The sequence below is a fragment of the Ornithodoros turicata genome, chromosome 2, assembly GCF_037126465.1.
Source record: "Ornithodoros turicata isolate Travis chromosome 2, ASM3712646v1, whole genome shotgun sequence".
NCBI lineage: Eukaryota > Metazoa > Arthropoda > Arachnida > Ixodida > Argasidae > Ornithodoros > Ornithodoros turicata.
In genome coordinates, this window is record NC_088202.1 from 68,362,497 (window position 1) to 68,378,288 (window position 15,792).

The following is a 15,792-nucleotide window of genomic DNA, read 5'->3' on the forward strand; positions in this document are numbered from 1 at the left end:
CAGACTGTACCGAGACCAAACCTCTTCAAGACAAGAAACGGATGCTAGCCGCTGAACATAGATGCTACCGCTGTACCAAGCCGAACCACTCGGCTAAAGTCTGCAGAGGCACTCCAAAATGTAAAAACTGCTCTGGTAGGCACGTATCCAGCATGTGTGGCCCCTCATACCGTCCTCGTCCTAATGAAGCCACTCAGACCGTTAACTTGAAGGCTACAGTAGTCCCATCCAACTACCGAGTGCTTCTTCAGACCGCAACTGCACGCTGCCAAGGATCCACCATTGCCCTACACGCGCGACTAGTCCTCGATGGCGGCAGCCAGCGAACGTTCATCTCGACCGGACTGTCTAATGCACTGCGCTGCAAGCATCTTCATACCGAAACTATCTCGATAGGATCCTTCGAGCACACTGCGAGTCGCCCACAGCCAGTCAACGTCGTCGAGCTTCACATACTCGGTAATTCATCCATAGAAGAACAAACCATCACTGCGCTGGTAGTCGAGCGAATCTGTTCGCAGGTTCTTGACGCTCCGTCAACGGAAATAACGGAGAAAATGAAGACGTATGGACTTGTGCTCGCTGATACTATACCGCTCCAGACGACCCTGCCCCAATCAGCCTGTTGATCGGCGCCGACCACTATTGGGATTTCGCCACCGGTCGAACGCACCACCTACACCAAGGAGTACAAGCCGTTGAGACCACTCTCGGCTGGACGCTACAGGGTCTCTATTCATCGGCCTATTCCGTCAAGACGACTAGTTGTCACCAAATCGCCGTGCTCAACATTGTATCCCAATGCTCAGGAGAGCTCCACACACTACCCAGCAAACCATCGACATCTGCTAAACGTCCATAAGACGTTTGAATTTGGACAATGAGATGTCTCAAAGACATCTTTTATCATCCGGATGACATCTATGAGACGTTCTCGGGATAGTCCCAGTAGCATCTTTGGACATCCAGAGGATAACCGTGTGGCATCCCATCTGTCATTTAAAAGACATTTTGTGGACAACTGGCAGCCGTTGCTTACTGACATTTTTAGGATCTCTTATCGCATTCCTCCGCATTAGACGGCATGCCACATGATTCAAGGGAGTCCAGTTTCGTTTCCAGGTCTTCCTGCTGTTCATATGAGACTCATAAGCCGCAATGTACTGGACTTTGCGGCCGTGCTGGACTCCCTCGCTCTTTGACGTCATGCCGGCTAATACGGAGGAGTACGAGATATAGGCGTCGACGCCGCATTCCGAACATTAATTGTCAACACAAATTAACAAGAATATGGCTTTATTTGGTTAATGACTAGATTCATGGTGTAACATCGTGCTACACACATAAGGGGTATGCTTGTAACCCATCGTTTAAAAAGAATGTCACACTTCAACAAGTCCCGAGACCCTCAGCCTAGCATTTCTGTTTACCCATTAACTGAGATTAATTAGTCATTTTCCAAAAAGTGTTCATTCGTTAAAAATATATTGGGAAAACTAGTGCTGAAGCTCACTGTCACATGGTACTTTTAGATTTAGAAGTGTTTTTTTTTCGGAGTCAGAAAAAGACAAAGGGGTGTGCTGTGATGGCTATGTTAACCAACCTCCGGTATCCATGGCCAGGCTCCGAAAGTCTCTCCACAGCGAACACAGCGAAAACAGCATTTGACCGGTCGGTTGTTATTTTGGGGGATGGCCGGGTGCTGGTATAGTATCACTTGTTGTGAGCCCGGCTGAACAGGGTGAAAAAAAAAATCCGGCTGAAGTACAATGAAAGAAGACTGCTTATCTGGGACTTTCGTGGACAATTTCCTGGGGGCTTCTTTCATTGTGCCTGGGCACTGCTCTTACAGGTGTTGTCAATAAAGAGTACCATACCTGCTGCAGCCGACCGCCCCCAAAGTGAGAGCCGACAGCACAATTGCTTTCCGCTGTTCTCCGATAGTCGGGCGCTTATCGAAGCGAGGCCACGGGAACGAGTGATTGATTAATGGTGGCCATGGCAGTACATATTCACAAATAACAGAATCTGAGGCCCTCTACAACTTCCCTATTAACAATTTTGCTACAGTTCCAAGAGCTAAGAAGATGACTAATGAAATGCATTTAATGAATAAAGGAAGAAACAAAAATAGGCTCAGTGTCTTTGGATCCCTGCTAACACTAAGCGGTAAGTCTCCGAGCTAAACGGACCAATTTTCATTAAAGGGGTACAACTGAACACACAGGATATCACAGTCTCATGACAGTCTCTTCTGTCAACGTGGAGCTTTTGCATTAACCCTCTCAGTGGCATGGCGTAACCAGTTTTTTATGGCACCTTCGACTTCGTCTTTCGTTGCACTTGTCAACTTTTTGTTCCTCCTTATTGCCTCTGAAATATAAGAGTTCCGTAAGTACCGCAAAGCGCATTACAGAAAAAAAAAACAAGACTTGACGACTGATCTGCCTCTGGCAACTTTTCTTGCACATGGGAACAGCACATTTCTCCAAGAAAGAGAGGTGTCCCAGAACCTGTGTAACTCATCCCTGCATGAGAGACCGGTAGAACAGGAAGTGGTATAGAATTGAACATTTTCTTTTGTAGACTTTGGTTTCATAATTATGTGTTGGTCGCATATGTGCCAATGTGTGCATCCCGGCACATTAGAACGTGACTGCACCCTCCCCTGTGTTAGTCTTGACATTGTATGCCCCCTGCAAGGCCAACTAAGGCAAGCAGTGTGGACATTACCACGACTGCCATCCATTTGTTTGAAGCAACATCCTCAAACTCACTGAAGTACCACGAATTTAACTTTTCTTCTGGTATTCCATGACAGAACAGAGAAAATGGAAAATTTGTAGGGCTGTGCAAAACCGAATATTCAGAGTCCAATCGAATAGTGCTGTATTTTTCAGTAATACAGTAATTGTGTCCACACCAGTATTGTATTATGTCCAAGTATTTATATTCAAATCTTATTCAAAAATTTAAATGTTCGCACACTGCTAATTATTACGTATGATTTACTCACAACAGCGCCAGCAGACCTACTGTTAGACCCAGGGGCGCCGGAACAGGGGGAGCAAGGGGAGCGACGGCTCCCCCTCATTTACGAATGGGGGAGCACGGCTCCCTCAGTGTCAGCCCAGTGTCGTGATGTTCTACGATCTAACGGAATGGCCCGTGTTCTTTCGGCGGCCATAAATTTAGAGAGGAATAAACAGAGAGCCTACCACTGTCACTGTGTGCGGAGACCGTTTGAGAAGAGCTACATACGAATGATGTCCGGTTCACTGGGTTCTGGAGTTGACCATGGCAAGGTTTCTGGTGCGAAGTGCAATAAATCAGTCAGAAAGTGTGTACCGGTAGGCGCGAGCATTACTAGACTCAATCCACGGGGTGGGGTGGGGTGGGGTGGGGTGGGGGGACAGAGGCGCAAACGGGAATAGCGAAAGGCACGCAAGACACCAGCCATCTGGGGGAAATAAGGATGTCAAGAAACCGCCCGGTTGAAGACAGAGGGTTGTTATAATGGCGGTTTGCGAGGCGCAGCCACAGATTTCATTCCGTTGTGGCCAGGGTGCCCACTTCGAGTTGGTGTGTAAGACCTGTAGTACGACAAGTGCGATGGACTGAGACGAAACGTCGCACCGGTGTTGTGTTCATGTGTCGGCAGTGGCAACGTCGAGGGAGCGCCATCAAGGCCTCGCCTGCAGCAGCGTTACAGGATTATCAAACGCCATAGACATCGGAGAAAGCCACACCTCTGGTAAGAGATATGTATCGCAGCTTGCGTGTTGTCTTCATATTACGTATGTATATGTTCACCTGTCATAGTAAAATATTCTATCTGTTAACTTGGTTGCTGGCTCCTCACTTTCCACCGTACCGGTGTCCAAAGTTACCCGCTGTTGTAATTTATCCGGCTTTTCTTATTGAGCCGCCCTGGAGTGATAACGACAGCGTGACACCCAGTCAAAGGGACACAGTCTTGCTGAGCTCCAGACCGCCCCAGAAAAGTCTGGTTTATTCGCAGAAGGCTTGCGGATCAGACGATATTCGCTTCCAGTCCCCATACAAGAGCATACCGCGACGATTCCCGGGGAAAAGTGCCCGAAGTTCCTTACACATTACTTGCCACGAGGTCTAGGCACTGCGCAGAAGTAAAAAAAGCCGGACGCACTGAACTCATACCAACTAGCCCACCACCAAGCGCTATTTAATTACAACACTTCTGAAATGTTATTTTAGATCTACTGTACAAATATGCACATGTCGTTTGCTGGGAGCACGTTTACAGTTTATGTAGCAACCCTGTACAACGCCAGCATGAGCCCTCAAGGAAAATAAGTCATGATGATGACGATGATGTTTACGGTAGCTCCTTTTTTCGCTCCCCCAGTGGAAAAATAGTTCCGACGCTACTGGTTAGACCCCTATTGAATCAAATCATAAGAAACTGGTTTACACTCACGAACAATCACTCCAGGAAAATGAAGAAGGCAGAACTTCTTTTCCCCTTTTGTCCTTTCCAACTGTATTCAGTTGCAACTTCGTAAGTCATCAGGTACTGCAAAATTGTTCGGGTTGCTGCCCCCACTTCATTTCCTCCAAGTTGGGCTACCTCTTTGACCTGCGCATCACAAGGTTAACAACTGTACGAATTGGAAGAATTGGGCAATGTGTGCTGCAATGGTGTACATCTTCGTGATATATTGATTCCGAAAGTCCCAGTCTATGTACGACTCTAGCAGCGCAATACTTCTGCACAGTGAGTATCATGCAGCTGTGGTGACCTCACACTCTGTAGTCATACACACGCAAGTAATACGCAACACAAGTGTAGTTTCTGATAGTGTGACAAAAATCTTACAAGGCATTCCTTTTTGTTCTCATTTAGCGATGAATTAAACTCTTCAAGCTGGGCTGATGTTCCGAACGGGGAAGCAATGAGTGCCAGGGGGTGGGCGAGCATAATCTTCAGAATGCGTTTTGCGGCTGCACAGTTCTTGGAGCATGTCACCATGCTGCTGTTGGGCCACACGCACCATGTAGAGGGTCCTGAGGACTTGTTTCTGGAATTCTTTGAAACAATAGACCAGTGAATACCTCACAGGCGACATGTCCATCATGGTGCAAAGTAAGGCACGCCACATTTGACTACACGAAGTGTTACACATGAATACATTAGGAACAGTATGCATACCGTCTCCGGAAGACTGCTGCCTAAGCTGTCGCCTCTGTCGAGACACCTCCCTTGGTTGCTGAGTCTCTGTATGTAATGGAAGACAGAAAAAGAACGTTCCCTAATCCCAAAACATATGCTGACCACAATCACAAGTTTGACTTAGTAATATGCATGTAACAGCTAGATACTTACCAAATAGTTAGTAATAGCTACTTGTGTCTACAAGTAATAGCTAGCTACTTACTACATCGTAATAGCTAGTTTGACTTAGTAGTAGTAGTAGGATGGTGGACAAAGGTACCGGTGAGTGGAGATGGAACAGCTGAAGGTGTCAAGGACCCCGGATTAGACATGCGACTCAGTTGTAGCTGTTGTTGAGAGGTGTCATCAAAGGGCAGAGAAGGATTCTGGTCTTCGTATGCTGAAAACCAACAGCCAGATGAACATGATTTTGCGTCATCTTTATGTTTTTGAGCATGCCCTTGCAATTACATTACTATACTTACTTTATTTACAATTATCTAGCTTTAATTACTGTATGCGTTTAATTTGACATCTGTAGGCAACAGATTTGGCCATGGGATTTTGACGGATATTGCTACGTGAGTATATGCTTCTCATACGTACCTTCCACCTCGGCCTGCGATGAAAATCCGACAAATTGATGACCATCTGCTGATGTGGATGCATCAGGTCGGCTTCCTATTAGGTAATTGCCAATAATAATATATGAAACCATTTTTGAGAGCGTTCATGGTTTGTATGATACATTGCAAGAAAAGCCAGCTGATTTTTTATCACAATATTTATGTATAGCAGTAAATCCCTTAAAGCCATAAGGTAACGTTGGAATTACCCGTCCCAAAAGCACTGAACTTGGCTCACTTGTTGAGATTGCTTGTGGAAATGTTTCAGGGATGGGGGGCGGATCAGGTACAGAGAGAGAGTCATCACTTGACTCCGAAAGCAGGGGGCGTGTACGCCTTCTCTTTGTTGCTGAAAAGAGAACAGGCCAAAGGTGAACTGCTGTGTTACAAAATACCTGTTAGCACAGCATGAAGATAAAGAGTGGAAAATAAATACATTTGTCTGCGACATCTTCCTCAGACGACTCTGTCAAGTAGCGCTGTGGTGGACACCGCTTTCTCTTTCGTGTGTTTTCGTCAGGGCCACTGGTGATGTCAGACGTGTATTGGAGACGATTTAGCTTGGCCCGTGCTTCCTCATAGGTGACTATGTGCAAGGATCGATTTAGAAAGTGTCATAACTTCTGCCCGAGATTTAGTACAAGGCTCGTTGTTCTGTTGAGCAGTTACGTTTAATTGGAAGTGCTTACGCGCTATTACTGTCTGGGAGCAAAAGTTATACGTTTAATTGGGAAAGTTTTACGGTGATGCACAGCAAAATGTTAGCCACAACATACCGAAGACTCCCTTAACATCCACATCGTAGACATCCCAGGAGTCTTGTGAAGGGGAGCTCCTTTTGACCATCTGTTAAACCTTGTGCGATGCCACCCTCGGCCATTTGCAAGTTGTGCCGCTGACCTAACCCGCAGGGACGATCTCAACCTCATTCTTCTCGATGAAGTGTACAACAAGAAACATCTGTGTGGATGAAATGTTTTTGACCACGTGTCACACTTGCCTTACTTGATTGCATGTATGGCTGCACAAGTCATCAAAAACAAGTGATAGGCTTTTAGGCTCAGGCTTTCAGACTTTAGGCTCAGGCTCTCAGGCTCAGGCTTTTCGTCTCCAGCATACACACCAACTTGAAATATCACCTCAAGAGTGCCAACCGTTACGAGGCACTGAATTGGCCACAATTGGAGCTTGCTGCTCTTGCTTATCGGAAGTCCGCCGACGTTTAACTTGAGCGGAATCACAGCGGGTATATCACTCCTGCCTTCCAAAATGGATAGGAGACCGTGGCGCAGCCCAAAATGACAATACCTTCCTTTACCCATCGTCAAAACATGGGACGCTGTGCCACGCGGAGTACCCAAGAGTGTGCGGGCATCCGTAGGAAACTCGGAATGAGCAGGATGCCTCTTCAGTAGTTTTAGAAGGGCACTTAGCGCGACGTGAGTAATGTTAAACTCTACTGCCCATGTCCTCATACCCGTCAGCAAGTCAGGATCATCCTCGGGGCCTCTTTCATCACTTGCACTGGATGGTAACGAATCCCGATGGCTCACACTGCTGGGGGAATAAATTTCGTGGGCACTATCGTAGCTGTCTAACGGTGCGTCCGTTGCATCAGGTGGGGACGCAATCGGCGCACACACGTTGATCTCGCTGCTGGCCGGGAACGATGGATCACTTAGAGTGCCAGCTTTATGTGGTGCCGGCAACGGCTCAACAGTACTTGTTGAAGAAAGTCTACCACTGGAGTCATGATTGATAACATCAAGTGTCTGTTCGCACTTTCGCAAAGCCATGTTGTAAGCATATCTTTTCTCTTTAACATTCGGCATTTTGAAGAACTGAACCTGGTAATTTCAACCGCGAGTTGGGTATAACATAAATCTAATCTAGCTGTTCACAAATATGCATCAAAATAAACTCACAGTTGATCAAAAAAGCAGCAGAAACGATGGACGAAGCGCCGGTTAAACTGTTCTTGGCGGCAACTGCAAATGGCGGCGCTCGCGATACTATACTTGATATCGATGGGGATTCCTTGCATTCTTCATACCGCATAGGTAGAGCGGACTACCGCTATAGAGAGTTTCGGTTTCAGAATTCCGTGGAGCTTTGTGTATGGGTAATATGAACATTATAAATCGATTATTATTTGACTTGCGACAAGAGACGGCACGTAATATCCCCAAAATTGATGCTGCTAAGGTTTTTTTTTTCTAAATATCTTGATGTGATCCTTTTATCACCGTAATCCATTTGAAGTTATTTAATTTTCCATGCATTTCTTGGAATGTACCTCAAAATGTATGTCAACACGTCAAAAATAATGACGCATAATTTGAGAAAATTTGAAAAATTAAAATCTTTTAAAATTGCAAGTTCCTCATGCTCCAGCAAAATTATGCCAGTTTTTAAAGAACATTAACGTTTAGTGTTTAAAGTAGCACTGAAGTCATTTTTAACGCCCTGTTTTCTTCCTATATAACTGTTAAGTAGGCCACTAAGACGCACCATCAGTAGTAATTCACAACACAGAGTCATAATTATCGCAGATATTTAATTTAAAGTACGCGGGAAAAAGCGACTGTGCGCAACGGCGGTACAAGATCTGCCTGGAACCTCGCGCTGAAGCTAGAAGTATCACGCTCGCTAATTGCTCCAGAGAAATGCATGTTGTCTGCTACCCCGCTGTCGTCTGCTACTCGGTTGTTCGGGGTTCTGAAAAATCATTGCTATTGGCTCGGCCGCTCCTCTATTCCCAATTCTCGGGGAGAACTGGCAAAACTGGTTTAAGGCGGCAAAGGGACAAGGCGCTGACCTCCACTGACCGGCGAACCAGAACGCGTGCTCCCTGTAACGCCAGCGGTGACGAGGCATCATACCTCCTCCTCCTCGTTATGGGTGAACGTGCGGAGTCCTGTTTATGTGAGTTCTTTTTTTTAAAACAAATTGTACACATCAAAGCCTTTCGCGCTATTCGGTATAAAATGACACACACACTTTCATCAGACGTCTTAACCTGAACATTTTTATGGCCCTTTGTACTCCTTTAAGATAACGTTTTGTATTGATAACTTCTGACAGGCATATGCGCTTTCTGTCAGTATTTTTGCCCCGTTGAGCAACACACTACTTAATACTACACGCTTAACACACACCCAGTGAGCAACGCACACGCTACACAACCACCACTTTCATGTACTTGTACTGTCTAGTGCGTGGCACATAGTGCATGAACGCGTGGAGCAATAGAACATATTTCCTCATGGTGATCTATGCTACTGGTCTCTTCTATACCTCGGAATGTTCTCGTTGTGTCCGTGTTAGATCATTGTCCACGTCGGATTAATTTCAAACATCCCAAGGATGTCTTTGGAAGATATCCATGATGGACGACAGTCGGACGATTACCCTGACATCCTCTGGATGTTCCTACGACGTTACTGTCCGACCAGGACGACAGGACCATTTGGGGACATCCTTCGGACGTCGATGGTTATGTGGGTACTGGATCGTATATGGACCTTGGACAGTATCGGCATCTCGGCGACCGAAACACAGAAAGACAGTCACGTACTGGAAGAATTTGAAGACTCCATTAAGCTGGATAATGGATGATATGTGGTGTCGCTACCATGGCGCGCAAACGTCTCCATGGAACCAAACCGACAGACACCAGAGCGACGTTTGGCGCAAGTCACCAGAAAACTGTTGAAATCTCCCGATCTAGCCGCCACGTACGACACCGCCATACGCGAATACCTACTCTCTGGTGTGGCAGAACGAGTATCACATGATGCCCACAACAACGATCAAGCTCATATTTACTATATGCCTCATCATGCCGTAATTCGGGAGGACAGGATAACAACCAAGGTCCGGATCGTGTTTGATGCCTCTTCGCATGACGACTTCACACGATCGCTGAACGACAACCTCGATCCCGGACCGAACCTCAACCCGAGCATACTCAGCCTACTCCTGAACTTCCGCCTCCATCCTATTGCGTTAGTTGCCGACGTCCAAAAGGCTTTCCTTCAAATCGCCATTCGCCAGGAAGACCGAGATGCGCTCCGCTTCCTATGGTACTCTACACCACCAACGTCGGATCAGCCATTACCTGACGTCGAGACATGGCGCATGACAAGGGTGACGTTCGGGACAGCTCCCAGCACATTTCTCCTAGCAGCAACATTACGTCACCATCTTCGTTGTGTTGCGGAAGAACACCCCGCAGCCATCGAGCAACTGACAGACGCCACCTATGTAGACGACGTCATAACGGGTGCACCTAACGAAGAGGATGCTTGTCAGACGTATCGAGAACTTCAGGACATCTTCGCCAAGGCATCCATGACATTGCAGAAATGGGGTTCCAACAGCGCGAAACTCCGTGAGATCTTCAAGAACGAGCCGAACGCCATTCTGATCAACAACACTACCAAAGTACTAGGAGTGACATGGGATCAAGAGAAGGACGTATTGTCACTGCCGATTAAGTCCCTGTCGCAAGAGTACAACCAGAACCCGGTATCCAAAAGGAAGGCACTAACGCTTGTAGCCGAAATCTACGACCCTCTAGGTCTCGTCCTACCGTGACCAGTAACCAGCAAAATCGTTCTAGAGGAAACCTGGAAATGTCAACTCGCATGGGACGACAACTTACTGGAAGACCTACTGACGAAATGGCAGGCATGGCACACCGACCTGCAACGTCTGAACGACATTCAACTGCCACGCTGCTACACACCAGGCGCATCTATCACAAACGGCGCCGAGCTCCACTTCTTCTCGGATGCAAGTCCTCTTGCCTATGGAACTGTTGCCTACATGCGTATCGTGAACGACACAGGTATAGTTACCACACACTTGCTCACTTCAAAGTCCCGGCTAGCTCCTCTCAAAACCGTGACGCTCGCGCGTCTGGAGCTTCTAGGAGCGCTTATCTCCTCCAGAATCGCGAAGTTCTTTCAGAAGAACTTCAAGCTTCCGACGACGAACCACTTCTGGTCCGACTCGACCATCGTGCTCCAATGGATTCGTGGCAGCGCCACTAAGCCAGGCCAATTTGTCGAAAACAGAGTCCGAGAGATACGGCACAATGTGGGACAGAACAACTGGTCGTATGTGCCGTCTTCGTCAAACCCGGCAGACCTGCTGACTAGAGGCATTACCTCGCAGCATTTAATCAGCTCCAAGCTATGGTGGCAAGGGCCATCCTGGCTACAACAAGCTCCGGAAGCTTGGCCGGCACACGAAAACACAGCACTGACCGTAGCACAGTCAGACGACACCCTCCCGGACACTCCAATCGTGCTAACTACGCTTGCACCTCAGGAATCCTTGATTCCCATCGAAAACTTCAGCGACCTCAACCGGCTTCACCGGGTCACCGCCTGGGTGATTCGATTCACCGAAAATGCGAGGCGCAACACCAACCGAGGCCCACTGAGCACGGAAGAAATAGAAAATGCTCAGTGCTACTGGATTCGACACGTCCAAGCCTCGAGCTTCCCCGTGGAGTTAGACTGCCTCTCTAGAGACCAGCCAATACGCACAACATCGAAGATAAGTGACTTGCAACCATTGATTGACAGCAACCGCATTCTAAGACTAGGCCGGCGCTTGAGTGCCAGCCAACAGGCCTTCTCGGAGCAACACCCGGCCCTCATACTGTCGTACTCCCACTACGCAAAACTCCTGATCACCGACGCTCATCACCGTGTATTCCATTCCGGCGTCCGTGACACTCTGGTACAGCTCCGAGAAGAGTTCTGGATAATCCGTGCTCGCCAAAGAGTCAAACAGATACTTGGACGCTGTATCACCTGCAGAAGAAACAACAGTCGAGCTTCCACAGAAGTCCAAGGACAACTACCCGCCGGTCGAATCACCAGAAGTCACCCGTTCCAAGTGATAGGGGTAGACTTCGCCGGCCCCTTGACACTGCGCCAAAATCGAAAGTACTTCACCAAAGCACACATAGCCCTGTTCACCTGCGCAGTCACCCGAGCAGTACACATAGAACTCTGCGAGGACACATCAGCTGTAAAGTTTCTCCAGGCATTCCGCAGGTTCACCTCTCGACGTGGCATATGCAGCAGCGTGTACAGCGACAACGCGAAAACATTCAAAACTGCCGCGAAAGAACTGCACGAAATCCGCAATGTCCTGAGAGATCCACTCGTTCAAGACCATTCATCCGCACGGGGCATCCAATGGCACTTCATTGTGGAACGAGCCCCATGGTCGGGTGCGTTTTATGAGAGGCTGATCTGTTCAGTGAAGAACGCCATACGGAAGACCCTCTCAAGGAGACTCATCGATTTTGCCGAAATGCGAACCCTCTTAACCGAGGTGGAGGCAATGATTAACTCTCGCCCCCTCACATTCGTGTATAGCGACGATGCCGTGCCCGTCCCACTCACACCAGCCTCTATGATCATCGGAAGACGACTGCTCTCCAGACCAGCAACGAATTCAACCCCTTCGGCAGAAGTGCTGGAAGATGCTGCACAGTCGAACAAGACGATGCACGCCATGTGGAAACGACGTGACGCATACATAGACGCTGTATGGGAAAGATGGCAGAAAGAGTACTTGACAGAACTCCGCTCCGCGCATCACTCAAAGACCAAAGGTCAATGCAACGTCGACGTCGGGGACGTGGTCATCATCAGAGAACCTGGCGTCAACAGACTTTTATGGAAGTTGGGGTTAGTCGAACGTACGCTTCCAGGCTCTGACGGTAGAGTCAGAGTATGCCTGTTATGAACCCCTGAGCAAAAGCTCATAAGACGCGCCATCCAGCACATATACAAGCTCGAGTCCTCATGGCACCACGACACCTCGCCCGGGGGGGGGCAGGCTGTAGAAACCTGCCATTATTGCCCATTCTGAAGACGACGATTAGCTCCATCGCGTGATCTCTTCTTCTCTTACTGTTCTACCATTAAACGGGTTTATACCTAAGGCTCTCTGTCCTGTCTTCCACAATTATCATTAATAAAAAATATTGTGTATGATGTGTGATACCCCTTCAATGTTATAGCATTATACATGTAATAAGTATAACCTTTGTTACGAGTATCGTATTGTGTTTCTTCTGCTTCAGGTTTTTTGGCTGGGTTTTTCTCCTTCACACAGAGTCATAACATAATTCCCGACACTATTGATTTTAATAAATATATTTTCACTTGCACTTTTGTGTATGGCAATTCATTGCATGTAAACCGCCTATTGCACACCTGTTGTAGCGGGAGAAAATTTACGAGTGAAGTCCGCTCAGGCGGAAAAATGGTGAAAGAAGTCGACCCAGGCTGAAAAATGTGCGAGGGTAAGCGCACACGCAGCCCTCCGGCCACGCGCCGCCCACGGATAAGCGCGCGGACAACCCTCCGCACACGCGCCGCCCGCCGGGCGCGGGAAAAAATACGCGAGTGAAGTCGGCCCAGACGCACCTGGTCGTTGCTAGGGGCCTGGGGGGGGGGGCATTGCTATGGGCTAACTGGACCAGACCTATTACTACTGAGGCGTACCTCATGGTGAAAGAGCGAAAAACCACCGTTGTCGTTTTCGGACGACACTTGACGCCATTTACGCCATCTTATCTATCTCTTGAAATGCATATTTGCAAGAGACGACTGATGCCTGCATCATTTTCCTCGTTTCTGTATCATTTCTGCATTCTTGTATTAATGTGCCTCGGCGGCAGAACATAAACTTGGCTGGTTAGTTGCAGAGATTGAAAAACACACAAAGGAACGGAAAAATGATTGGTTGTTCACATGGCCAGAACAGGAGAGGATATCACAACAACTTTGTTTAATAATCGTGACTGGAGCTCTGCCACCAGTGACGATACTCTACCCCATTGCTGGTGGTGATGTGGGGAATGAAAAAATGAGCCCCTTCACAATAAAGATCGAAGTCCTATGCTGTCCAAAAAGGTCAGAGGCACTGTGAGGGCAGAGCGCTGGTGGGCTGGATTTGGCCAGGGACCAAGCAATTTTGCGAGAGAGGGAGGGCGCGAGTCCAGCTGATTAAAGGTCAGCTACGCCGATTTCCCAATGTGTTGAAACGGTTGTGATATTCAGAACGAGCACATCCAACTGCCCCCGGAACGCACCTTCGTTTCTCAATTTTGTCTTCCTATTACGAAAATTAATTCATCAAAGAAACCAAAACAAGCCATGGGCGCAGCCATTTTTGTGACGTAGATGGGATAAACCTGCTCCATCTACGTAGATAGAGAATCGTGCGTCTGATTGGATGACAGCTGAGGCTTTCTCTCACTTCCCTGGCGTCTTCTCCCGTTTGCGAGGAAATCCAGTTATGGCCGCCGGCTACGACGAGCGCTTCGTCCGAGGTAATCCCGAGAACTATTGAACGATGGAAACAACAACCGCAAACTCACCTCAACATCATTTTCGGCGTGAAATTGTGATTATGTGCTCGAGAACTTCGCAGTTCAACCGTTCAGCTGCCATTCACGTCAACCCGTTTGCTGCTTTTACTACAAGTGCAGGAATGGGAGCGATTGAGCAACAACGTGAGACTTGGTGATTGTTTGAGCATATACCTGCAGAGGACTGGCCTTCAAAGAAAGAAGGCCGTATTTCTGCCCATGTACATCATGCGATTGCCAGGCTTGTTACACGAGATACATATATTGTGTAGCATCATAGCGCGACTGCAATGAACGACGTAGGAATGTATCGTGACCACTCGAACTGCATTCGTTGAACCATTCGTCGGTTATATGAAAGTGCTCATTAGAGTTGTCCCGCACAAAAAGTGTTGAATGTAGTTTTGTAGTGTGTTGTTTATCTCGTAGAGCGCATCGCGGCATGTAGGTAGAGAGCCCTTATACGTATTTTTTGCATGTTTACTTGAGTCTGCGCATTGTTCTATACCACACAGGCCATATTTCAGTCATAATAGTTTCGCAAATAAACACTTACTTGTCGATTTCATATTGCTTTTGAGTTAGGCATAGTGTCTTCAGATCAGGGTATGTGTATCCTGTTTGCTGGGCCCAACAGGTGTTATTAAGGGTAGTGCAACATTTCCCACTTCTTGAACCATGCTGACGTTGCCAGAATAAGGAACATTACACTGTGCTGTGTATTCCACACTCAGTTGTCTCGCGACATAAACCCCAATTATTATATTGGGTACTCCACATGTTCAACCAGTCAGCACTTCCCATATCCTATTTTTTTAAACATGTGCTTAAAATTGCACAACTGCCACTCAAGTAACTTTGCCACCAAATTAGTCAGTGACAAAAGGTATATGTACTTTATCACAAATTTAATAACCTTGGTGGAAATGGTGGATGGTGTCCTCTGCCTTGTACGGTGCACTTCATAGCAAAATACACAGTAGTCCAAATGTTTTCCTTGTCCACAAATGCCCTGTCAAAGCTAAAAGACTCTTATCAAAATGGGGAAGCGGGCTTGCTTGTCCAGAGAAACAAATATGAAACTGCAGTGCTCAACGTAAATAACTGCATGCTCAGCAACTAGTGCTGGTGATGCCGAAGACCTAATATTTCTAGGTTAAAAGGAACAAAGGAGAAAAGACCACTGCAGCGTATTAATGTTGTTTCAAAAGTATAACACCACCAAATTTGTGAGAGTCAGTTGGTGTATTTAGTTATGTTGGTCACCTCCTGCACCAATTTTTAATAAGATTCAAATGCGTTGCTACCAACCAGGACCTAAGCCTGACCTATGATCTAATAATAATAATACACGTAGTATCTATCTATGACCTATGTGGACCTTCACCACTAGTTTGGTCTAGGTTTCACACGTGGCTTCTAGTGAAATTCGAAGCTGCTCTGTAGAGCTGACAGGAGACTTGCAGAGTAGAGAATTTTTTATTTATATTTTTCAAAGCACATGTAAAAACCAATGTGCCGTAACAACTGTATTCAAAGAAATACAAATACACTTTGTTTTAGCT

The 15,792-nt window shown here is 47.1% G+C and overlaps 2 protein-coding genes across 2 annotated transcripts; one reads left to right on the forward strand and one right to left on the reverse strand.

Annotated features, from left to right (window-relative positions):
- Positions 1–1,404: 1,404 nt before the first annotated feature.
- Positions 1,405–7,802, reverse strand: LOC135383679 (uncharacterized). Its single transcript, XM_064613049.1, has 11 exons — positions 7,746–7,802; positions 6,597–6,780; positions 6,510–6,522; positions 6,257–6,406; positions 6,059–6,169; positions 5,801–5,875; positions 5,475–5,594; positions 5,192–5,257; positions 4,859–5,068; positions 4,460–4,618; positions 1,405–2,373 (listed from the first exon to the last, which is right to left on the reverse strand). Exons 2-9 carry the CDS (start codon positions 6,747–6,749, stop codon positions 4,902–4,904), a joined length of 855 nt encoding a protein of 284 aa, XP_064469119.1. The 5' UTR covers positions 6,750–6,780; positions 7,746–7,802; the 3' UTR covers positions 1,405–2,373; positions 4,460–4,618; positions 4,859–4,901.
- A 1,672-nt stretch (positions 7,803–9,474) lies between these two features.
- Positions 9,475–12,594, forward strand: LOC135384748 (uncharacterized). The gene is made up of 2 exons (XM_064613937.1): positions 9,475–10,402; positions 10,445–12,594. The coding sequence occupies exons 1-2, from the start codon at positions 9,475–9,477 to the stop codon at positions 12,592–12,594; spliced, it is 3,078 nt and encodes a 1,025-aa protein (XP_064470007.1).
- The last annotated feature ends 3,198 nt before the right edge of the window (positions 12,595–15,792 follow it).